The 25,675-nt window shown below is 42.5% G+C and overlaps 1 protein-coding gene across 3 annotated transcripts in view; it reads left to right on the forward strand.

The window, feature by feature from the left end:
- MPPED2 (metallophosphoesterase domain containing 2) overlaps positions 1-25,675 on the forward strand; it is a 313,479-nt gene that overhangs the window by 267,118 nt on the left and 20,686 nt on the right. For all 3 annotated transcript variants that reach the window (XM_073604524.1, XM_073604523.1, XM_073604525.1), the window contains exon 5: positions 17,748-17,863. In XM_073604524.1, the coding sequence (XP_073460625.1) occupies positions 17,748-17,863 (116 nt within the window). The remainder of the gene's footprint in view (positions 1-17,747; positions 17,864-25,675) is intronic.

Raw genomic sequence — 25,675 nt, forward strand, 5'->3', positions numbered from 1 at the left:
CCGGCGCATGCGCGCAGGAGCCGTCAGTGACGGCATGATCGCCTTCACTAACGGTACGCTCAGTGCGCCGCACGCCGTAGACATCGGTGCCTGTTTTTAGGAAAATAGTTAGGAAAATATCTCCTTAACGGTGTAGGTTAAGGAGATATTTCTTGCACCTACAGGTAAGCCTTAATCTAGGCTTACCTGTAGGTTAAAGTGGTCTGTAAGGGTTTACAACCACTTTAAATCTATAAAGTGCAACATGGCAATAAAGTGCCAATTATTATAATGTGCAATCTATCACAATCTTAAACCATAAACGTATGATATTAATATAGTTAATAGGTTCATATAGGGATAAACACTCTACTATCCTGGCGTTCCTCCAACTAGTTAGCCACTAGACGCCCCTTATTTCTCCAAGCCAAATATTGGTATCTCATAAAAATTGAATATTCATCATTGTGCAGTATGTGTATAAAAAAGATTTATTTATAGCCAGTAAAAATACATAAGGAATGTTCACTCACATTTTATAGTGCCTGAGAATGGCACTGAGTCTATCCAGCGTTCTGAGCTTCCTGATGACGCATGTGTGTATGCGAAACGCGTAGAGGCTTCTGGGTAATTACGGACGTCACTTCCTGTCACTAACCCCAACCAAAACGAGGCTTGAAGCACACGCCGGGATTGAGGAACGAAGCAGCGCAATAGAGCCCCATAACAGAACGCTGGATAGACTCAATGCCGTTCTCAGGCACTATAAAATATGAGTGAACATTCCTTATGTATTTTTACTGGCTATAAATAAATCTCTATATGAAGCAAAGGCAAAACTTTTTCTAGGCTCCTGTGAGCAGTATACCTTTTTTTTATAAACATACTGCGCAATGATGAATATTCAATCTTTATGAGATACCAATATTTGGCTTGGAGAAATAAGGGGCGTCTAGTGGCTAACTAATTGGAGGATAGCGGAGTGTTTATCCCTATATGAACCAAAGGCAAAACTTCTTCTAGGTTCTGGTGAGTGACCATTTTAGAAGGTGGTGGTGGCACATGAAGCAGTGAAAAGTCATTGTTACAAAGCACGGATGAAAATTGAAGCAAATGAGCACATTGAATACATATGGCAAATGGCAATGGACATTAGAGATTAATATCATACGTTTATGGTTTAAGATTGTGATAGATTGCACTTTATAATAATTGGCACTTTATTGCCACGTTGCACTTTATAGATTTAAAGAGTTAGGTTGGTATACAAGGTATAAACACCGTATTAGTGGTAACATTGTATGAGCACTTGTTTGGATTAGCGCAGTTACATAAATTGAATACATGACTGCGCAATTGTCTGTTAAAATAACGCAGTGCCATAAAGCAAAAAATGGCCTGGTCATAAAGGGGGGTAAATCTGTAGGTCAAGTGGTTAATATAAGCTCTTTATTATTGTTTATGAATACGCATTGACAGTGCCAGGGACCAGAGTAACATTTCTTGAAGAAAACAGCAATTTGGGAATTGTGTCCACCCTTGTTGCCCCTGGGAAATATATCAAAACTGGCAGCATCTGTCTGCTGCTCCCACTCCACACTATATGGTCATAAACCCGACCGCTAAGCCAAGCCAGACATTTATGTAAGAGACAGTTGAGACACATACTGGTGGAGCAGTTAGATTATCTGTGGCATAGAGGGGAAGAGAGAATTCATATGCTTGGCGTGTTATAACCTTCACTTTAATAAGTGTTTCCTGTACCTGCATGGCAGATTATTTGTGCCAGTTTTTAAATGATACAGCAATCTAATTGGTGCAGCAGTCATATTTGTTATAGACATGCTAAGTGCTAACAGAATAATACACCGGCTTCTACTTTTCACTGCAGTGGCAGTGTCATCACTAAGGATAAGCAAAATTGGGATTATTAGCTTTTTTTAAATTTTTTGGTCCACTGTGGTCTCCATCAAAAAACCTGAGAAATGCCTTTGCTGAAGTGAATGTGGACAGGAATTGGTGGCAAAGAGGCTGCAGAAGATCATCAGCACTGATGTGCAACAAAGGATGAATAAAAGCTGAAAACAATCCACATATGGTGGAAATGTCCTATACTGAAACCCTTTTGGTCTTTGGTCAGTAAACATATTTCTGATGGTATCGGTGTGGATATCCCTGACTTACCGAGGCACTTCCTTCTTCACATCCCCCCCATGCCTCTATCACAATATAAACGTAGTGCCCCCCCCCCCCCCCAAGTTTCTCAGTGCGGCACACCGAGTGAGGCGGAATGGGTTAGGAAGGTGGGGGAGTTCATGGAAGCGGAGGAGTGGCTGGCCACCTGTAGGGGTACCCAGAAAAGATTTGACTCCACTTGGGCACCTTGGAAAGACCACATTTCTGGGATGTTCTCAGTCTCATCCAGCTTGAACCTGGCCTTGCTAGCATTGGCTGACCCAAAATTTAAACAATTAGCCCTGGGGAGCCGAAACCCTTGCCGTACCATTTAGTGTCTCTAGCTGGGCCTCCCTTAGGTCGTACCATGCCGTACCATTTAGTGTCTCTAGCTGGGCCTCCCTTAGGTCTGTTAGAAAAGTAAGGAGGGGACCAGTAATGCCAGATATGTATCGACGCTGGTAGCATCTGTGTGCTACTCCCACTCCCCACTGTATGGTTATAAACACAACTGCTAAGCCAAGCCAGACATTTATGTAAGAGACAGCTGAGACATATACTGGTGGAGCCATGATACTGAGAACAACAAGGAAAAGGCTGGGAGACTAGCCAACACTACCCGCCAAATTTCACACAAAGGGAGAGGTTGGAGGCAGCACAGTGGCTTACATGGTGCTTGTATGGCTTTTCTCTGGGTACTTTGGTTTCTTTCCACACTCCAAAGATATGCTGGTAAGTAAATTGGCTCCTGTCTAAATTGTCCCTAGTATGTGTGTGCATGCATGTGAAATAGGGTGGTAAATTATTAACACTATATAAATGCCTGTAAAAAAATAAAATAAAAATTAGGAGGTGGATTTGTGCACCAGCAAGGGTAGGGTCTTGGGTGACGTGTTCTCATGGGTACTACTTTTGTCACACATATGGCTGACTGGGCCCAAGTCCCTGACATGGGTGTACTGCTGTACCCCTACCCCCCCCCCCCCTCCATTGGTGGCCCTGATTGATTTTGTAATAGGAAAACCGTGTATATATATATATCGGGTTGAGGTCAGGACTCTGTGCAGGCCAGTCAGGTTCCTCCACCCCAAATTCCTTCATCCATGTCTTTATGGACCTTGCTTTATGCACTGGTCCAATTCATTTGGTGGGGGAGGGGGGATTATGGTGTGGGGTTGATTTTCAGGGGCTGGGCTTGGCCCCTTAGTTCCAGTAAATGCGTCAGCATGCCAAGACATTTTGGACAATTTCATGCTCCCAACTTTGTGGGAACAGTTTGGGGATGACCCCTTCCTGTTCCAACATGACTGCACACCAGTGCACAAAGCAAGACCCATAAAGACCTTGTGAACAGCCTTCCCAGAAGAGTTGAAGCTGTTATAGCTGCAAACGGAGGGCCAACTCAATATTGAACCCAAGGACTAAGACTTGGAATGCCATTAAAGTTCATGTGCGTGTAAAGGCAGCCATCCCAATTCTTATGGTAATATAGTGTATATGTGTGTGTATAAATATATATAATTTTTTATATATATATAAATTGGTCAGTGTTCTTTGTAAATATTACATTTGGTGCATTTTGTATGGTTTTGGTAATAATTATTTTTTTATTACAAAATTAATCCATAGTTATGGACAATGGCTTACAGGATTGGTTGGTTGTGGCCGGAGGTAATGGTTACCTTCCCGCTTTGAATTAGCAGCTAAATGTGTCGGTGAGTATCTGGAGTGACACGTGTCATTATAGTGATAGTGGCGTTCTGCTCGGTTGGCCTCTGTCGCATGAGACGGCACAGAAGATTACTCTGCTCTACATTGTTTTATAACAGCTCTCTGTTCGGTCTACAGGAGAGGTCCTGAATAGAAATGGCTCTTTAGAAAAGGTGATAATGAATTTTACAGCCAGCAATAAATGTTTACTGCCTCTTCTTTCAATAGATATCAAGCAAGAGACAAGCTGCTTCTCTTCTTGTACTCTTTCACTCATTTGAAACCAATCATCCTGTGTGATTAGCTGGGATGGCAGCAGCTCTATTGTATAGTAAAAGGATTTCTTAATGGCTGAGTCTTAGGTACTACCTTTACTTAAAGGGGAATTATAGGTCAAATGCATTGCGCTTCTTCATAAAAGAACAATCTAGATGCGTGGTGTTTAACTTACTAAAAATAAAAGGCTTAATACCCAGCTGCACTGATTTCTTTTTACATTTTTTTATTATAAAAAAACATATCTGCTTCCCGTCTTTTGTGGGGGAAAAAAGCACTGCTTATCCTCTCCAGACTCCAGAGAGTGCTCTGATGTCCTCTGCTGCTAGCCATGGGTCCTCTTTAAGGTTGAATAACACCCAGCATCATTCAACCTCTTTCCTGCGTCACCTCCTGGGGGGTATCTTGGCTTAAAGTGGTTCTAAATCTAAAATGTTTTTTACCTTAATGCGTTCTGTGCATTAAGGTAATAAAACATTGTTCCAATCGCTGTGTCCCCTTCCCTCCTCCCTAACACTTACTTGAGTCCTGTATTAATTCAGCACTGTGCAGGCCTCCCCCCCCCCCCCCCGTCTTTCTCATCTCACATGAGGATTGGGCAGTAGTGTGAGCCATTGGCTCCTGCTGCTGTCAATCAAAGCCTGTAAGCAGGGGGTGGGGCCCAACCAGAGCTCAGGAGTGAACCTGCAGGTCTGCCCCTATAACAAGCAGAAAGAAAAAGGGAAGCAAGAAGAGGACCCTGCATGTCACAAGACCCTCCAGAAGGCACTTGTGTTGTGTGCTAACAATTTTCTGATATTTACTAAGGTGAGGAAGTGGGGGTCCCAACCTGGAGCACGAATTCCCATCCTAGAGTTTGGCCTTTACAACCAGGAGTTCAGCTTCCCCTCCTAGAGTTCGTCTTCCCATCCTAGAGTTCGTCTTCCCATTCCAGAATTTGTCTTCCCATCCCAGAGTTCATCCTCCCATCCCAGGGTTTGTCTTCCCATCCCAGAGTTTGTCTTCCCATCCCAGAGTTCGTCTTCCCATCCCAGAGTTCGTCTTCTCATCCCAGAATTCGTCTTCCCATCCCAGAGTTCATCCTCCCATCCCAGGGTTCGTCTTCCCATCCCAGAGTTTGGCTTCCCATCCCAGAATGTGGCTTCCCATCCCAGAGTTTGGCTTCCCATCCCAGAGTTTGGCTTCCCATCCCAGAGTTTGGCTTCCCATCCCAGAATGTGGCTTCCCATCCCAGAGTTTGGCTTCCCATCCCAGAGTTTAGCTTCCCATCCCAGAATTCATCCTCCCATCCCAGGGTTTGTCTTCCCATCCCAGAGTTCGTCTTCCCATCCCAGAGTTCGTCTTCCCATGCCAGAGTTCGTCTTCCCATGCCAGAGTTCGTCTTCCCATGCCAGAGTTCGTCTTCCCATCCCAGAATTCGTCTTCCCATCCCAGAATTCGTCTTCCCATCCCAGAATTCGTCTTCCCATCCCAGAGTTCATCCTCCCATCCCAGGGTTCGTCTTCCCATCCCAGAGTTGGGCTTTCCATCCCAGAGTTTGGCTTCCCATCCCAGGGTTCACCTTCCCATCCCAGGGTTCACCTTCCCATCCCAGAGTTCGGCTTCCCTTGCCAGAGTTTGGCTTCTAATGCTAGAGTTTGGCTTCCGATCCTAACATTTGACTTCCCAAATTGGAGTTATGTTGAACGATAAGAGGGTTTGTGCAGTCAGAAATTTGCATGATAGTCACATTTACATTGCAATAGCTCCTCCCTAACACTTACTTGAGTCCTGTATTAATTCAGCACTGTGCAGGCCTCCCCCCCCCCCTGTCTTTCTCATCTCACATGAGGATTGGGCAGTAGTGTGAGCCATTGGCTCCTGCTGCTGTCAATCAAAGCCTGTAAGCAGGGGGTGGGGCCCAACCAGAGCTCAGGAGTGAACCTGCAGGTCTGCCCCTATAACAAGCAGAAAGAAAAAGGGAAGCAAGAAGAGGACCCTGCATGTCACAAGACCCTCCAGAAGGCACTTGTGTTGTGTGCTAACAATTTTCTGATATTTACTAAGGTGAGGAAGTGGGGGTCCCAACTTGGAGCACGAATTCCCATCCTAGAGTTTGGCCTTTACAACCAGGAGTTCAGCTTCCCCTCCTAGAGTTCGTCTTCCCATCCTAGAGTTCGTCTTCCCATTCCAGAATTTGTCTTCCCATCCCAGAGTTCATCCTCCCATCCCAGGGTTTGTCTTCCCATCCCAGAGTTTGTCTTCCCATCCCAGAGTTCGTCTTCCCATCCCAGAGTTCGTCTTCCCATCCCAGAGTTCGTCTTCCCATGCCAGAGTTCGTCTTCCCATGCCAGAGTTCGTCTTCCCATCCCAGAATTCGTCTTCCCATCCCAGAATTCGTCTTCCCATCCCAGAGTTCATCCTCCCATCCCAGGGTTCGTCTTCCCATCCCAGAGTTGGGCTTTCCATCCCAGAGTTTGGCTTCCCATCCCAGAGTTTGGCTTCCCATCCCAGGGTTCACCTTCCCATCCCAGAGTTCGGCTTCCCTTGCCAGAGTTTGGCTTCTAATGCTAGAGTTTGGCTTCCGATCCTAACATTTGACTTCCCAAATTGGAGTTATGTTGAACGATAAGAGGGTTTGTGCAGTCAGAAATTTGCATGATAGTCACATTTACATTGCAATAGCTACAATTCCAAATTACATTGTGCTTGCTGCTGTTTGGGAAAAGGAAGTGTTGCAAAACCTTAACAGTGGGAACAGGAAAGATTAGAACTTCTCATGTTATTTTTACTATTCCTGTCTCATTGAACGCTCCCCAACGTAGAGAGGGGCTGCAATAAAAACTGACCAAAGAACTTACTTTTCCCTAGTCTGTCCAAGACAAAGAAAAAAAAAACTAATTTTGGTTGGATTTGGGCTTAAACTTTCATGTACACCATTAACTGTCAGATTAGTTGGTTCCAGAGTATCACCAATTCTCTTTAGGAGATTGTACCTAAATAGGTCTGAAACCATAAAAAGTCAGTACCTTTGCTGAAATGGGGGTTTTCCTTGGGCCCATTACAAGTAACGTGGTAGCACACTATGCATGGTGTTATTTTGAATATCACCCCAACATGCCTCCAGAACACTGCTACATTACAGCGCACCATTGCACTCCAAAAAAATGTAGCATGACCTGTTTTTTTTTTTAATCTATTGTGGTGCACTACAGCCCATTCATTTTAAATGGGCTGCCTAATGTGGCATACCTCAGTGCACAAAAACGCATTCATGGTGTTCTGGTGTACCTCCAAGCATAAGAAGCTTTATATTTAAAGATCTGAATGGGTTTTCTATTAAAAAATCTATAGAAATGTCAATCACATAGTGTGAGGAAATGGAAATCACAGGCACAGACACATAATTTTTGAGCATGTCTGCTACTAAAAGCACATAATCCAAGAATTTCCACATATACTGCTGTCACAAGAAAGATAAGTAAAAAAAAAAAAAAAAAATTTTTAATGACATCAGCAGGTCCTTATACCGCAATTATATCTGGCATTCTAATTAAACTGGAGTTCTTTAACATTTTAAATGATCCTATGTTAGGGATTACTAGTCATCACAGGACTGACCTTTGCTGGGCACCTTTTGAACAAGAAATGAGAAATATTGCTGCTGGAGACAAGGCCATCTGACATGATTTGTCAGGCAGATCCCGGTGGGAAGCCAGGGGAAGGCGGATATCTTGCCTGTGAGAAGAGACATTAAATGCTGAGGAGAGAAAGTGGTCAGGTGTCTGGCCTCTTACAGTATTGAGAGTGACAGGGAAATGGCAGTCAGACTTTTGCTTGTAATAATCATTTCGAGTGGAGATTGAGCTGTCTCAAATGCTGGAGGGTTTGGGTTTGTGGATTATTGTGACAACTTTGTGATATGTGTATGGCTTGATTTGAATACATGCCATTTCTATAAGGTTTATAATAGAAAAGCCATTCAGTTCTTTGAATATAAAGCTTCCTATGCTGGGAGGTGGCTAAAAGTAATATACAAATATATATTTGATTAATTTGCTAGTCATACTAAAGCTTTAGGATTATTGGGAGGTATCCTGAGACACGCTTTGTTCTTTGTTGCTCCCACTACCACTTTTGCATCATTATAGCTGAAAAGAAATGTCTTTTTGGTTTAAAAGGTCAGCTACTTTTTTTTTTGTTTTGTTTTTATAATGCTATGACTTGTAGAGGAGCTGGAAGAATGGCAGCCCACAGCTCCTAATAGTTAAAGTGGACCTTAAAAAAAATTCATTTGAAACAAAAAAAAACACCTTTCTATAAACTGCTACTTCCTATAGTGCCCCCTTATGTTGGCGGCCAGTGGAGAAGTGCCATCTTGCATTGTGGTCAGTGGAGAAGTGCCCCCTGTAAGTTGCTGATCAGTGGATAAATGTCTTCTTACATTGCTGGTCCGTGGTGAAGTGTCCCAGTATGTTGGTGGTCAGTGGAAAAGTGCCCCCTCACATTGGTGGTTAATGGTGAACTGCCCCTGTAAGTTGGTGGTCAGTGGGAGAAGTCCCTCTTTACACTGGTGATCAGTGGATAAATGTCTCCCTACATTGCTGGTCTGTGGTGAAGGGTCCCAGTATGTTGGTGGTCAGTGGAAAAGTGCCCCCTCACATTGGTGGTTAATGGTGAACTGCCCCTGTAAGTTGGTGGTCAGTGGGAGAAGTCCCTCTTTACACTGGTGATCAGTGGATAAATGTCTCCTTACATTGCTGGTCTGTGGTGAAGGGTCAGTATGTTGGTGGTCAGTGTTGAAATGTTCCCATATATTGGTGATCAGTGGGGAAGTGCCCCCTTACATTGGTGGTTAGTGGAGAAGTATCCCTGTATGTTAGTGGTCAGTGGAGAAGTGCCTTATTATGTTAGTGGTTGGTGGAGTAGTTCCATCTTTAATTGTGGTCAGTGGAGACATGCCCTCTTATACTGGTGGTCAATGGTGAAGTGTCTCCATGCATTGCTGGTCTGTGGAAAAAGACCCCTTTACAATCCTGGTCAGTGGTGAAGTTTCCCTGTATGTTGGTGGTCAGTATTGAAGTGTCCCCATATGTTGACAATTAGTGGAGAAGTGCCTCTTACATTGGTAGTCCGTGAAATTTCCCCTTATGTTGGTGGTCAGTTGAGAAGTGCCCCCCTATACTGGTGATCAGTGGATAAGCGTCCATGGTATTGAAATGTTCCCATATGTTGGTGATCAGTGGAAAAGTGCCCCCTTACATTGGTGGTCAGTGAAGTCTGCCCGTATATTAGTGGTCATTGGAGAAGTGCCTTATTATGTTGGTGGTCAGTGGAGAAGTTTCATCTTGCATCTTGCATTGTGGTCATTCTAGACATGCCCCCTTATACTGGCGGTCAGTGGGGAAGTGTCCTTGTACATTGCTGGTCTGTGGAGAAGGGCCCCCTCACAAAGAAAAAAGCAGCCGGCAATGTTTATTAACACCATTGCTCAGCCACCGAAACACTAAAATAAAAAGGAACTTTGTTTCTTTTTGAATCTTTCTGCTTCTTCATCTGCAGATCAAAGGGATGAACAAATGTTCTTCTGTTTAACCCCTTAATAACCCTATATTTATGCTAATCAGCCTTAATTAACTAACTCCCTATATTCCTCCATTTAATTATTTTCCTGCTTTTTTTTGTTCATGTCTATTTTATAAACGATAAACAATTAAAACTTCTTTTTGTTTGCTTTGTTAGTGAATATTTTTACACATATATATTAACATATATTTACACATTTCACATTGAAAAAGTGCAAAATTTTAAAAAATCTATTTATTTCATTTGTAAATAACTTTTCAATGCTTTGTAATATTGCTGACAGCTGAAGTGAAAACAAAACAGTTGTGGTAGGTATCGGTAATTGGTATCGGCGAGTACTAAAAAAAAAAAGTATTGATACTCGTACTCTTAAAAAAAAAAATGGTATTGGTGCATCCCTAATTGCTAGTCATTGAAATTTCCCCAAATGTTGGTGGTCAGTGGAGGAGTGAATCCTTAAGTTGGTGGTCAGTTGAGAAGTGCTGCTCGTGTTGGTGGTCAGTTATGAAGTGTCTTCTTAACTTGGTGGTCAGTGGTGACTTGGTGGTCAGTGGTGTCCTCATAGGTTGGTGTTCAGTGGAGAAGTGCCCCTTGCATTGGTGGTTGTTAGTGGAGAAGGCCCCCTTACACTGGTGGTCAGTGGAAGGAGATGAAAATAATGTAACGTACTTGCATGCTGCAACATTTCTGCTTCGCTTTACACAAAAATGAAAAAAAAATATCATAAGGTTGTGTTCTCCTCTGTGATGTTCTGAATTAGTACAAATGATCTTATCTGCTATTGTGGATTATTTGTATCTCTTCTGTCACATATGAAGGATCGACCATATGACAATCCCAGGTAGTGAGTTTTGTGTTACATTTGGTTTGTTCCTAGCAAAGTGTGTTATATGATTCTGTTGGTCAGCATAGAGATCTGAAAACTTTCTCAGCTTATGCACGTTAAAGATGAATCAAGGAATTGCCCCCACGCATTCCTCTGCCCTTGTCAGATTACAAATAGCACCACAGTTAAGCAACCGTGATAAATCCTACCCTGAGAGTAAACTGTCTCTGTCCATCTGTAGTTTCTTTAAAGTGAATGTATAAGCAGGTCGGGGTAACGCAAGCAACAGTTCTTCTGTACAGCAGGAACCCTCCAGCATCTCATTGTACCTTAATAGTGCCCCCCATGCTTTGCCAATGTGCCCAGTAGCCACAGACTTCCAGGTATATAATGAACCTGACAAACAAACCAAAGATTTCCCAGCACACTTGACTGCAGCCAGACTGAAAAACAACCAAACCGGCCCAGTCTAACAGTTTACGTTATAAATAGAGGGTTTTGTTTACACAGATTTTCAAATATACGTGTAAGCTGCAGTGCCCGCAACAAGGCTCCTCTGTATACTGCAGTCCTAACTCAAAAATTTTCAGAGTCTCCTAAATAGGAGCACATATAGCTGAGGATAGATAAAGGGCAGGTGTGCCTGGAGGGAACCCACCCCTCCTCAGAGGCACAGGGACGCACGTGACGTGACCGCTCGCCGCTCTCCTTCCCCAATCTAAGGACTTCAGTGGGATTTCCCTCTAACGTCAGCCGGGCAGTCATGTGACCGCACATCAGTGATGTGAAAAGAGGTATTTAGCTGCCGAATTTTCAAAAACCGCACACATTGTTTAGTATATCTTATTATTATAGAGGGGCTGGCAGTAATTGGGATCACTAACTTTACTGCCGCACAGAATAGAGGCGGAAAGGGAGGGGAGGGGCGGGTTTTTTTATCAGCTCATACACTAGGAAGTGACAAAGAGAGGGAGAGCAGCGGGATGACGGAGGCACTTAAGCTGATCACGGTATCATGAATCAGCAGCCATGATTACTGTGGTCAGCACACTAAGGGGGACACAGAAACATGCAGGATAAACCAGGTATATTACAACATAGAATGAGACAAATGACACCGCACAAGCACTATGCGGTTTAGCATGCTTTAAAAAAACTAGACTTGTGCACACTGAAATATTATGTATCGGTTTCGTCCAAAAAATACATTTAGATACCCCCGAAATTCATTTTTATTTATTTTGTTTAGTTAAAAAATGCATTAGTACGAAAATCTGAATTAATTAAGGTAGAATCTGTCAACTGAAGGCTTATGGTGTCTGTCGGATGTTCTAAGAAGATTCGACGAAGCAACTAAACTGTACGACGCCGCGATCGTACATTTCTGGTCGAATGCTCCGCCCACAAGCTATAGTAGAATTCTAATATTGTTTGACTAGTAATATACTAATAATAATATATTTATATTATTATTATTACTAGTCAAACAACATTAGAATGCTTCTGTAGCCTATGGGCGGAGCATTTGACCGAAAATGTCCGCTAGCGGTGATCGTACGTTTTTAGCTGCTTCGTCGTATCTTCATGTCTCTGTAATGTCAAATCTTTTCTCTCTATGTCAAATAATCTTGGACTAATAGAGTTAGGTTAGGCACATTTGACCGCAGGTTCGATAGACACAGATCGCTATTATCACCCTCATGTCAAATCTTCTATCTATCGATATCGAACTGTTGTTGCAACGATACGAAAATATAATGGAGACGAAAATAAAGCATTTTTTATTTTGGATCTTTCAGATTTCGTATTCTGCATGTTCATTATCGTTTTCTTAAAACAAACATGAAAATCCCCGAAATTCGGATGAAAGTGCATTTGGACGACAACGAATGCACATGTCTAAAAGAAACATGATCTTTTTTTTTTTTTTGGGGTTACAACCTCCAATCCTCTGCTTTGTGGCAGCTACACCAGTTTACATTATTTTTTCCAGTCGAGATGTTGAATCCGAGTCCTACATCATAAAAGCGACGATGTCCATATATTGATTAGTATTTCTACCTTGCAAAAATTGAAATAACACTCCTAAAGCCACATCTGTATAAACTTGATTGGAAGAGAGAAAGGGTAAAGTGCCACAGGGCCCTAATTCGGACTTTACAGGCAAGATGGAAAATGATATAGTACAAAAATATATTTTATTAACAATAGGTCATATCAAACAGGTCAAGTAAAAAAGAATTAAAAACATACGATAGGCATATGATAGTAATGAGTATCTAGTGTAAACAAGAGAGTTGACACCAAATAAACGGCAGTGAGCCCCTGTGCGTCAACACGTTTCACTGTTTTGCTTTGTCAGGACCCACTTGGGGGTAGTTGGAAGGAACAGGGCTCACTTGTCAGCATAGAAGTATCTCCACATGGAGAGCTACCAGATGATCACCCAGAAATCACTGTGTAAAGCAGGAGGCAGTTTCTTACTAATACCAGCGACCGTGTACAGGGCTGATGGCGTAAAGATATATAGATATGAATATAAACTCATATGGTTCACCGGGGAGGAAGGAGATACACCATAAGTATCCAGATAATTCATGGGGGAGGGTAATAGAGAGGAGAAGGGTAGAACAAACACCCTTTCACCTGTTTTCAGTCCACAGTAACAGGGGCTTCAACAATAATCCATATGGACAGATATATATACCTTCCAAACTGGATATATCGAACTCTCCTATACCTGCCCACAGTCAGTATAACTATATAGGCTCCATAGGTTTATTTAAACAGGCCATAGTAGCACGAGATTCAGTGTCTCCCCAGGAACAAACAAACCACCCGAGATTTCTACCTTGCAGCACTGGGCTCCTCCTCAGTTAAGATCCCACCCAGAAAAGAAGAGAAAAACAGGCGCCTCTGTGCGTAGACTGTAAGAATTTAATGTAGATATAAGCACAATAACAAGCACATGTTGATCCAGTATTAGATGCTGACATCTGTCCCGGCTGTATGCTGCTCCCAGGGCTCACAAAACCTCTCGTGATGGCTGTCCTGGCCAGCAGGATGCTGCTACGATCGTGTAGAACCGAAACTGAGGGTTGGAGCGCAGCTGGATCTTGACAAAGGAGCGCACACTGTGCACATCTCTATAGTGTGCATGCTCCAAAACGCGTCGTGAGAACGCCAGTGATGCCAAGGCGCCCAACGCTGCATTCCAGCTCCCTCCATTGAGCTCCAGCTGCACTCCAACCCACGGTTTCGGGTCTACACAATTGTAGCAGCACCCTGCTGGCCAGGACAGCCATCGGGAGAGGTTATGTGAGCTGCGGGAACAGCATACAGCCCAGATGGATGTCATCGTCTAATACTGGATCAACATGTGCCTGTTTACTAATACCTCTATGTGAGTTTTTATTGTGCTTATATCTACATTAAATGCTTACAGTCTACGCTAAGAGGTGCCTGTTTTTCTTTTCTTTTCTGCATGTTTGGAGATTGCTTCTACTTCCCTTACAAGGCTGGCCCTGACACAGTGGACTGTTTTTCCTTTACATAGAGCTGCAAGCTAAAAAGGACTATTTTGATGGACTCTTGCTTTTATTTCATATACTATTCTGGCTGCGACACTACCCAATTTTTAAGATCTCAACCAGAACCTGTGCATATAGCACTTGTCCTTGTTTAATTTGGTGCTGTGGTTCCTAAGCAGCCTTGTTAGATTACTAGCCCCTCCCATTGCCCACCGCTGTCTGACAATGCTAGCTGAAGAAGATGGGCTTCTGGCAGGCTGTACATAGGGGAAGAGGGGGTGGTGCAGACACGAAGAACACAGAGCCTGCACAGCCCCCATTTTCTTTGAATGCTGCAAACTGAACATCTGCAACCCCTCATTGCTGTGCATCGCATCCCTATGCCCCCTTTGCTCCATTTGTACAAATAAAAGGCTGAGAGAGTGTGAAACATTGTCTGTTTCTAAGGCAAACAAGAAAACATATTCTTCTATGCAAGTCTGAGAAAGAAAAAATAGTAAAACAGACATATTAATATTAAACAGAACACAGAGAGCTGCAGAACTGTCAGGGGGATGTGGCTTCAGTGCTGCTTGAACCTCCCTATAGGAATGCCCAGTATTTGGGGTTCAGCCTAGGGTGGAGCTACAGCCAACACTGTCAGTAATGAAAACTGTATTTAATTCCCAAACTACAGCACCGATTTTAAAGTGTCATTAAACCCACATCATAAAAAAAAACTATAAAAAAAAAGCTCACAGAGCAAAAGATTTTAGTGGGATTTTGCCGGTGCCATAGTGGTAACAGAAGAACATTTTATAGTAAAAAAAATTCATTTTTTATTTGTACATCATTAAAATCAAACGGGTTAAAATCCAACACGTCATTTACATGATCCAATGGTGTGTTTACATAGACAGTAATATTGTAGTATGTGTTCCCGACATGTTTCACCGCTTGGGGCTTCTTCAGGGGTTTGAAGACCACTATTGATATAACTGCCATGCCAATATGACCCCTGCTTGCCACCGACAATGCCGTCTGCCCAGTGCAGGGAAGGAGGCGCCGTATGGCTACAGGAAACACACCAAGACCGTGTGAAATAATTAAAGGTTTCTTAGCCAAGACCGATATCTGGTGCAAATAAACTGTAGAGATGTGATTGTATGGTCTAGGTCGCCCTCGTGGCTTCAGCCACCTAACCACCAATACAACAAGACTATAAAAAAAAGCTGTATTACACACTGTTCCTATTCACTCAGTCACTATGAGATTTGTTTTCTGTATTCTGCAAAAGACCTGGTTGATCTTGCTGTTCTTTATCTCCCCCTTCTATCCAAGTTCCCAATTCAGCTATGGATTTTGCAAAACAGTGTTGGCAGCTTTGCACATGCTCAGTTTTCAGTGAGTTTATATGCTGAGCATTTCCTCTCTATTACCTCTGAGCAGCCCATGTGAGTATAGAGTCACACATGTGGGCTTATACACAGTGATAAATGACAGCCCACTCCTTCCCTCCTCCTCCATGCCCACTAACCAGCTTAATACAATGGGGGCAGGATATTACATGTATATTGATGGAGGCTTCACCTCCCTCTTACTCTAAGACACAGGCTGGAGGGGTGCGACACGCCATGTTATTGCCAAAAAATAATAAAGATTTGATTTTAAATATATATTTGTATGACAAAAATAAAAATATTTGTATGACAATTTAAAACAGTTTATTGTTGATATTATTTATTTTTACTCTGTATTCCAAAGGCTGTTTTTTTTATTTTGAATATGTGACCAGCAGCAGAGGACTAGAAGCTCCTCCTGCTTATGTTTCCCTGCAGACAGGCTGGAAAAGATGTGGGTCTTGTGACATATATCAACAAGTACAGTGGAACCTTGGTTAACAAGCGTTTTGAAAGACGAGCAACTTTTTTTTTTCATTCTGACTCGGTTTGCGAGTGTTGTCTCACAAAACTAGCAGAATTCAAGCTAATGGGGTGTGCAGTATCGCATTTGGCCAGAGGTGCGGGGGCGCCGGTGACACTCGGAAAGAGCCATTCGGAAATACTCAGAATCACTTGGAAATACTCTGAAACACGTTCCCGAGTGTTTCTGAGCCTTTCCGAGGCTTTCCGAGTTCAGCAGAGCTGTCCCGGAGTATTTCTGAGGCTCTCTGGCGGCCCCCCCCACCTCTGGTCACATGCGGTATTACATGCAATAGAAGTCACTGCAGAAGGAATTATCTTCATTTCCATTGACTTCTATGGGGAAACTCGCTTTGATATGCGAGTGCCTTGGATTACAAGCATTCTCCTGGAACGGATTATGCTCGTAATCCAAGTTTCTACTGTATATCAAATTAGGAACAGGGTGCTTAGATGTTTTTTTGTTTTGTTTTTTATTAAAATAATCACAGCACAATCATCCATATACAGAAATAGAAGAGACAATAAAAATGAAACATTGGGGGTTATTTACGAAAGGCAAATCCACTTTGCACTACAAGTGCAGTCGCTGTAGATCTGAGGGGAAGATCTGAAATGAGGGGAAGCTCTGCTGATTTTATCATCCAATCATGTGTAAGCTAAAATGCTGTTTTTTATTTTCCTTGCATGTCCCTCTCAGATCTACAGCGACTGAACTTCCACGTGCACTGCAAGTGCAGTGCAAAGTGGATTTGCCTTTAGTAAATAAGCCCCAGTGTGTTTAGTATCACTTTAATGAGGATGCATGCTTTGTGCATAGGGTCTCCTGGAAGATTTAACGGGGTTGATTTACTAAAGGCAAATAGACTGTGCACTTTGCAAAGCGCAGTTGAACTCTTCAAGTGTAGTTGCTCCAGAGCTTTGTAAATGAGGTAAAGTTTTACTTTGGAAAGAAAACCCAATCATGTGCAAGGAAAAAAAAACAGTATTTTTGCTTGCATATGATTGGATGATGGAAGTCAGCAGCGCTTCTGCTCATTTACTAAGCTCTGGAGCAACTGCAACTTGCAGAGTGCAACTGCGCTTTACAAAATGCACAGTCTATTTGCCTTTAGTAAATCAACTCCAAAATGTCTAACTCCTGGTAAGAGTTCTTCTTTTAGCATGCTATTAAAAACCATATACTTTGTATTTGGATTTGTTTCTTTTTTTTTTGCTTATAGTGGTTGTTCAGCAAGAATGCTGATTGCACAGCAAGACTTACAAACAGCCTTTAAAGAGAGCATCTAAAATTCTTAATAGGAACCATAATCATGAAAATAGGGCATGGCAAGCCAGTAAATTGCATAAATAACATTAAATTGCTTCTAGGCAAAATTTACAATGATGACCCAAAATTAGTGCTCTGAGCAGAATAAACAGGTTGCAGCTCACTGTTGATGTCATTTCAAGTTGCATCTTTCCATAGCCCTCAGTCTCTTTTTTGCTGCCTCGGCCTTCTGTCGCTGTGTGATTATTACAATGCAGCATTGCCAGTGGCAGCGCTGGCAGGATTTGAAGCCGGTGATGGACAGGTGTGGAAAAAATGTTTACCAATGAGCATAACACACATCTCTGTCCATACAGCTAATCTTTAGAAACCCTCTAAATCTGTTACCTTTACAACCTTTGTTCAAAACAAAACCCTTGGAATATTCTGCATTGCTGTGTGTGGCAACATTGCGGCGACATGACAAATGATCGTGGAATGGCACAACGCTGATAAAATGCTCTTCTTTCCTCTAGGACACCGTGGTTTAACGGATGGGGATTTAATCTTCCCAGAGGCCAATCTTTACTTGACAAGTGGAACCTTATCCCAGAGGGCATCGACATCCTAATGACTCATGGACCTCCCCTTGGTAAGTCAAAGCCACGCCGTCACCTAACACATACTCGGGAGCCAGCTTTAATGTACACAGCATGAATCTTCCTTTCTGGGCCACCAGCTTCCCCTGAACGCCAAGCAATGAATAAAAAAAAATTGATGCTATTACTGGAGCCCTGCATGATAATTAAACCCAGCAGATCCTGAGAGTTCCTAGGTGTTGTTTAAATTAAATTCTCTGATTTACTGGAGCCGGGGAGAATTAAATGGATATCCACAGCCGTTGTGCAGCCCTTGCAGCTCGGTCATTTGTTTTATTAACTGTATTTATCTGACAGGTAACAGCTCCCAATTCAGAGGCTTTATGGTTTTGGTGGATGGGCAGAAATCTAAGTGCTCCTTTTAAGCCTGGCAGCAGACTGCGCCTGCAGAGTGTGTGCTGTACCCTGCATTCATCAGTCATCATTTCTGGGTTGCAAAGAAAAAACGGCATGGGGAATGCAGAGAAGAGAAGGCATCAATGTGGTGGGAAGGCTGAAAAACACCTAAAAGAAACACAAGCTTATTTAAAGTGTACCTGTAATTAGATAATAAGCTGAGAGCAGAGGTACACCGCAAGGACTTAGAGGTACGAGTTTTTACATTGAGTTGCGCATTGGTAGCCATGAAGCACAAGACACATAAACACATTGATAAGCTAGCCATACACATAGATTTCATAGTAAATCAATAAATTCATGCTAAACGCTGTGGATGGAGGAATCTCCACTACCAGCTATTGGATTCAGACAGCTGCAGCCAGTGGCGGCTGATGCTCCATTTTTTGAGGGGGGGGGGGGACAACTCCCCCCCCAGGTCTGAACTTACCCTATCCAGGTCGCAGCTTCCTAAGCTTCTCTTCCCGGCCAATCTGGTCTTAAGACCCACTTCCTGTCCTGATTGGCCGGGAGGAGAAGCCAGAAGACAATAGCGAATATTGATTCGCTAATGTCACAAGTGGGTGGGCTCGGGGCACATTGCTCCGAGCCCAAACTTTTTGAGGCCAATTAGAGCCCCAGGCTCTAATCATGTGCTTCAAAAAAAAAAAAAAAAAGCTTGTAGAAATCTATGCTTCCAGCGCCTGGCATGGAGTTTAGGGGCCGGCACATGGAGATTAGCTGGGTGGCACCCCTTATGGACTGGCCGCCGCTGGCTGCAACAGTCATGGCTACATGAGTGCCTGAACAGTGACTGCATCTGATGTCACTGTTCGGTCAATAATTTTACACCCAGGAAATAATTCTCCAACCCAGCCAGGTGGTGACAACAGGATCACCCATGGCACACATTATGGACGATACAGCTGGAATTGTTCAAATTGTGAGCCATGTATGGCCAGCTTAATATAGGAAATTTTGTTTGTTACCAAAATCGCATTTAGCTCTGTAAAACAAATAAAAAAACGTTTAGTACTTTTTTATGATGCCTTCCTTCTTCTCCTTCTTGCTCATAGCGAGGGAGTGTCTAATTAGTAAGCGGGTAGGCAGTGTCTGATGTCACACACAGCGGCGGAAGTACTTTCCCCATCTGTGTACATTGCAGTCCCATATGTCCATCCTTGGTTGATATCAGTGTGCTGGGCCCTTCCCCATCTCCAGTCACTTGCTAGCTGGCTCCTCTCTCTTCAGTTCTTGGTAGTCACTCTCCCCCATCTCAGTCTAAACAAAAATGAACAGATTCCCCCATCCACACAAGCGATGTAGATGCAGGAATCCTCTCCGCTAAATGATTCTTCCCAATGTGAGAATCCACTGAATCCACTGATCAGCACTGCATCTGGTTACAAGCCACTGATTGAAGAAGATTTCCTAGCAAGTGTGTTCAACAGAAGCCGTTCTAACGATCAGCTTCTGTTGAACATAGAGGGCTGCACACAGATCAAAATTTGCTGTACCGGACAAATTACGATCCTTATGTACCCAGCTTTACTCTCAATTCCTGCTGTGTCTAATGGACAGAAAGTGACGGGCAATGTCCTCAGTGGGATTCAGAAATCAAACATGACAGGGCTTTACATATTTTCTTTGCCGCACCAATAATTAATGCAATACATCGTCCTGAAAAGAATGAAAAAGAAAACCAAAAAATGTATAATAAAAGTCCCAAAATAAATCCATTATGATGAAGAAGTCTAATATAAATTTCATCCAAGATAGGTGAGAAAATCAGATGTACGGAAAACGTTCCAATCTAAAATGTGGGACACCCAAGTGTACATCCACCCTAAGACAGTTGGACTCTTACCGGAACATGAGGACCCTTTGTTTAAAAAGTCAAGAAAGCTCTGTCAACTAATGTATCATCTGTGATGGGAACCTTTCTCTTCTCTCTCCTCTCCTCTCTCTCCATAACCAATGGTCACTGCAGTCTCCCAGGCAACAACATTGGGTGCTCCATCATAACATACAAAAAAAACAGAACGGGGGGGTGGGTGGGTGGGTGGAGGGCCGCATTGTGTAAAACTGTCGGTTTACCAATTTATTAAATAAAAAAGAAGCTAGCAACTGACAAGATTAACAACATGAATAGGCGCTTAAATAGAATAGAATTACTGGTCCCGGGATTAGCTTTAACAAATATTCTGGTTTAGGCGTGCATGGTGATGTCACAAACGTAAGCTCCGCTTTACGCATTTTGTCACAATTGACATCAACGGGGGCATGGGTGCACCTATCTTAGATGGAATTGGGACTTTTATATTCTTTTTAATTTGATTTCTTCACATTAGACTACTTCACCATATTGGACTTATTTTGGGACTTATACATTTTTTTGGCTTTCTTTTTCATTGTTTTCACAATGATTTATTGCATCAATTATTAGCGCGGCAAAGACTTGTGTACATATCAGTTTACAATCTATTGTAGTCTATTGTTTTTTTGCCAACTGCAAAATATTTGGCTTTATATTTTTTTCACCTATACAAATATCAACATCAGTTCCTAAAGTCAAGCTTCATCCACTCAAATCCCTATTGGTCAGGGGACCCTTTTATTATGGTTACTGACCAATATTGAGGTGCAGGAGAGAAAAGGCTAGAGAAATGATGGCAAACCTTGGCACCCCAGATGTTTTGGAACTACAGTTCCCACTACACAGCAATGCAGTGTAGTGGGAACTATAGTTCCAAAACATCTGGGGTGCCAAAGTTTGCCATCACTGCTCTAGCCCTTTCTCTCCTGCACCTCAATATTGGTCAGTAACCATAATAGGAGGGGCATGAGCATCATGGGAAATGTAGTTCCAAAACATCTGGGGTGCCAAGGTTTGGATCACTGGGCTAGAGCATAACCTCATGAGCTAAAATTGGTATTTGCACAACGAGTGCTGAGTATTTTGGAAATCCCAAGGTATTCTGGAAGGACGCTAAAGGTGCCTTCATGTCACATTTAACTTATAGACGTTTCCACAGAGTTACTACCAGTCTACTTTAATAAGACAGTACAAAGAGCAAAGAGGATGTGAAAAGTGAGGCAATCAAAATTCATTGTTTACAGATCTGATAACCTGATATAGAGCTTAAATGGAAGTGTGCTCTGTGGCATCTCAGTGGTGTCTGATCTTCAGTCCTGCAAGACCGCTGCACTTTTCCCAACCAGCGCATTGTGCATGCTAAAAAAAAACCCCTAGATTTCCTGGTTGAAAGTATAGGCGGGCAGCAATTCTCCTTGGGCCTACCTCCTTCTTCTCCATAGTGTTGCCATAAAATTGAAAGTGCACAACTGTCTAAAAGGTATTTTTTTCCCTTAGAAGAACATTGATATAAACCAATTATGTTAATCATATTGACGTCTATCAATGCCCTCCCACTGCCCTTGGAATGAGAACAGGACCAAATAACCTCTAAGCCTCTGACCATTACTCTGTATATACCACTGCAATATCTATCACAAAGTGAAAACTTATATGTGCATTCCAGTGTCTTTACATTATTAATGTGTAGTGAAAACTCGTTTATAGCTTGCTCTCATCACTCAGGGATGTTTGAAATGCTGAAAGAAAATGTTAGAGTTTAGAAGCATAATTTCATATTAATTAGGTAATGATATTACAGTACTCTGTATGCATATCAACTGCCTCTCATCAAAATGTCATTTTTAAACCTCATCTGACTTGTTCATCTGCCAAGACCTACTTTTCTCTGCCTGTTATTTATTATTTCCCTGTTCTCTCGCTGTTATTTTAAAGTGTGGTGACATTATTGCGCAGAGATTTCAAAAACTTCATTTATATTTTAAGGAAAGCCTGCTATCTAATTTGCATTTGTCTAAAATGTGTATATGTTCATTAAAACCTAATTTAAAGTATAAGTGCTCTTCTAGTACAATATTACAACTTTCCCACTTGCCCTAGAAGATTTGGAAATACATTGGTGGACCTCAGACGTACGGTACTGTGCAAAAGTTTTAGGCTGGTGTGAGGAAATGCTGTAAAGTAAGAATGTTTTCAAAAATATATATATTTAATTGTCTATTTTTTTCAGTTTACAAAATGCAAAGTGAGCGAACAGAAGAAGCAAATCAATATTTGATGTGACTACCCTTTGGCTTCAAACCAGCATCAATTCTTACACTTACACACTTTGTACACGTGCACAAAGTTATTGATTTTGTAGGATTAGGGTCAGGTGTATAATTACCAATTACACCAAACAGGTGCTAATGATCATCAATGTCATATGTAGGTTGAAATACAGTCATTAACTTGAACAGAAACAGCTGTGTAGGAGGCTTAACCTGTTGGCGCCCAGCGTACATAAATATACAGACTCTCAGCGGCCGGGCATTGCGTGCATTAGCACCAATAGAGCTGTACCGAGAGCGAGCGCTCAGCACAGTGGCTGGTGACAGCCAATCACGGTGGTCACATGGCCATAAGCCCCGCCCTGCCACCTGGCATTCTAAAGACCTTAAAGGGCCGATGGGAGCCAGCACCAAGGGGTTAAAGCTGGTTGAAGATTAACCAAACTCTGCTACCAACCTGAGGTTGTGTAGGTTTTATGTCACAGTTCATACATCATGGGAAGAGTGAGCACAGCAACACAAGGTAGTTATACTGCTCAGCAAGTACTCTCCCAGGCACAAGGTTTCAAAGCAGTCTGGGGTTTCACGGTGTACTGTTCAGGCTCTATTGAAGAAGTACAAAGAAACTGGCAATATAGAGGACCATAGACGCAGTGGTCGGCCAAGGAAACTTAATGCAGCAGATGAAAGATGCATCATGGTTACTTCCCTTCTACATCGGAAGATGTCCAGCAAAGACATCAGCACAGGACTGTTGGAAACCAGTGAGACCCAAGTACACCCATCTACTGTCCGGAGAAGTCTGGCCAGAAGTGGTCCTCATGGAAAAATTGCTGCCAAATAGCCTCCCAAGTGGAAACAAGGCTAAGTGACTCCGCTATGCACGGAAACATAGGAACCGTGGTTTAGAAAATGGCAGCAAGTGCTCTGAACTGTTGAGTCAAAAATGGCTGGAGCAGGAGGCAGTTTGTTCACCAAAGAACTGGAGAGCGGAACAATAATAAGTGCATGCAGGCAACTGTGAAACATAGTAGAGGTTCCTTGCAAGTTTGGGGCTGCATTTCAGCAAATCGAGTTAGAGATTTGGTCAGTATTAATGGTGTCCTTAATGCTGAGAAATACAGGCAGATATTTATCCATTATGCCATACTATCAGGGAGGTGAGTGACTGGCCCCAAATTTATTCTGCAGCAGGACAACAACCCCAAACATACCACCAATGTCATTAAAGCCAAAGCTCAATTGGCGGGACTTCTCCTATGAATGGCAATATGTTTTGCACTCCTGTGACTTCCTGTGCGGGCTGAAGTCCACTCCTGTTGATGTCACCAATGTCAGTCCAGGCCCCGCGTCATCCCAACCACAGAGTCTGGATCCGCCAGGTGCCTGAACTGACAACCATCGGACTGATGCTGCATCCACCTAGGTAAGTATGAATATGGAAAAAAAATTTCCTATACTTCTCTTTTAAGAACTATCTTCAGCATAAAGAACAAGGAGATCCAGATCTCAGCATCATTGAGTCTGTCTGGGATTACATGAAGAGACAGGATTTGAGGCAGCCTACATCCACAGAAGATCTGTGGTTAGTTCTCCAAGATGTTTGGAACAACCTACCTGCCGAGTTCCTTCAAAAACTGTGTGCAAGTTTTCCATTAAAGAATTAGGGCAAAGGGTAGTCAAACCAAATATTGATTTGATTTTAATTTCTCTTCTGTTCAATTACTTTCCATTTTGTTCATTTATAAAAATAAACTATTAACTCTTCTATTTCTGAAAGCATTCTTAATTTACAGCATTTTTCACACCTGCCTAAAACATTTGCACCGTATTGTATGCTGAGAAAAGTTGCCAGTGTCCAGCAGGCTGTTTATGTCCTTTGGCATTTTCCAGAATTTCCTGTGCTGGACCTGGCCATAGACAGCAGTGCCTACCTACTAAGAAATTCAGCAGGACTCATGAAGAATAATCGCCACATGAAAGTGTACTTTTATGTAACTTTACAAGTCTGCATTAGTAAATTCCTTACATTCACTTCAGAAAGCATCCTCGCTAGGTCCATAGGTGTAACCCTATTCTTTCCTATAGAGAACTGTCTTTTTGGCAACCTCTAGTGGTCCTGTAGAACATGGCTTTCCCCCCTAGGAGAACATGTGAACGCAGTGTGCGTGTGCAGGACAATGAAGACCCAGTAAGGATGCTTTCTTTGGAAAGGTTGTGCAGCATTAGGCATGGCCCTATTCTTTTCTATGGGGAGTGTGAGAGACAAAATCTGGCTCCTTGGATATATCCAGTAGATGATTGCGCACAAATAAATACACTTGGCATGCCTCGCTCTGGTACCTGCATCTTGCTGCATCTCATGTAACAATAATACTGCAGAGTGTTTGTCTTTCTCCTGGGCCTCTTCTAACGCTTATACTGCTGTTATTCCAGATTTCTTTTCTACCTTTAAAAATCTGCATAAAGCACTGTAGTGTAACAAGTTCTTCTCTTGAGGATATAAAAGCACATTTTCTCTTAATTACCTTTTATTGAAGAGTCCCTGCTGTGTAAAAAATTAAGATTTTGTGTGGCTGCGGCAAACTGGGATCTTCTGTTTTCACTTTAAATGTGCCAGTCTGATAAAATGTTACCCCTTTTGCCATAGGAGATATTATAAGAGCTAATTTAATAATATATTTAAAGGTTAGCTTAATATGTATAATTAGACAGTCATGGGGAATTACATGTAGATTTTGTTACCATTACAGCCCCACCATTGATGGTCTTTCCAAAATGAACCTTTTCATTCCCCAAGCCAGAAACATAGTAGTATCTACATAATCTGCTCCATTAGCTGTTTTAAAAACAATTCTTTCCTCAAAATATGGCCATTCAGGGCTAAGTAACATACTCTCCTAAACACCTACCCACAAATCCATTTATACTCTCCTTCAACATGCTCTTCTGACACTCCATTGGAGCTATCTGAAATACCTAGTGCTTCTAGGTATGGGAGAGCATGTGAACTCCTTCCAGCATGCAGTGTTGCAGCCTGACCAGCAAGTTTCTAGGCCAGACATGGTCAGCTGACAAAGAGAACGTCACCATCAACCCTGTGGATGCTCCTAAATGGAGCTTGTACAGGATTTGAGCTCCAGAGGAATGGAGTACAGGGAAGATGAGTGTAAGTGGGTTGCAGGGTAAACAGCCAGAAGACCATTGCCCACTTTGACTACATTTCTCATTAAAGGAGAAGTACAGCCAAAACTTGTTTGGCTGCACTTCTCCTGTGTATCACA

The sequence above is a fragment of the Aquarana catesbeiana genome, linkage group LG11, assembly GCF_042186555.1.
Source record: "Aquarana catesbeiana isolate 2022-GZ linkage group LG11, ASM4218655v1, whole genome shotgun sequence".
NCBI lineage: Eukaryota > Metazoa > Chordata > Amphibia > Anura > Ranidae > Aquarana > Aquarana catesbeiana.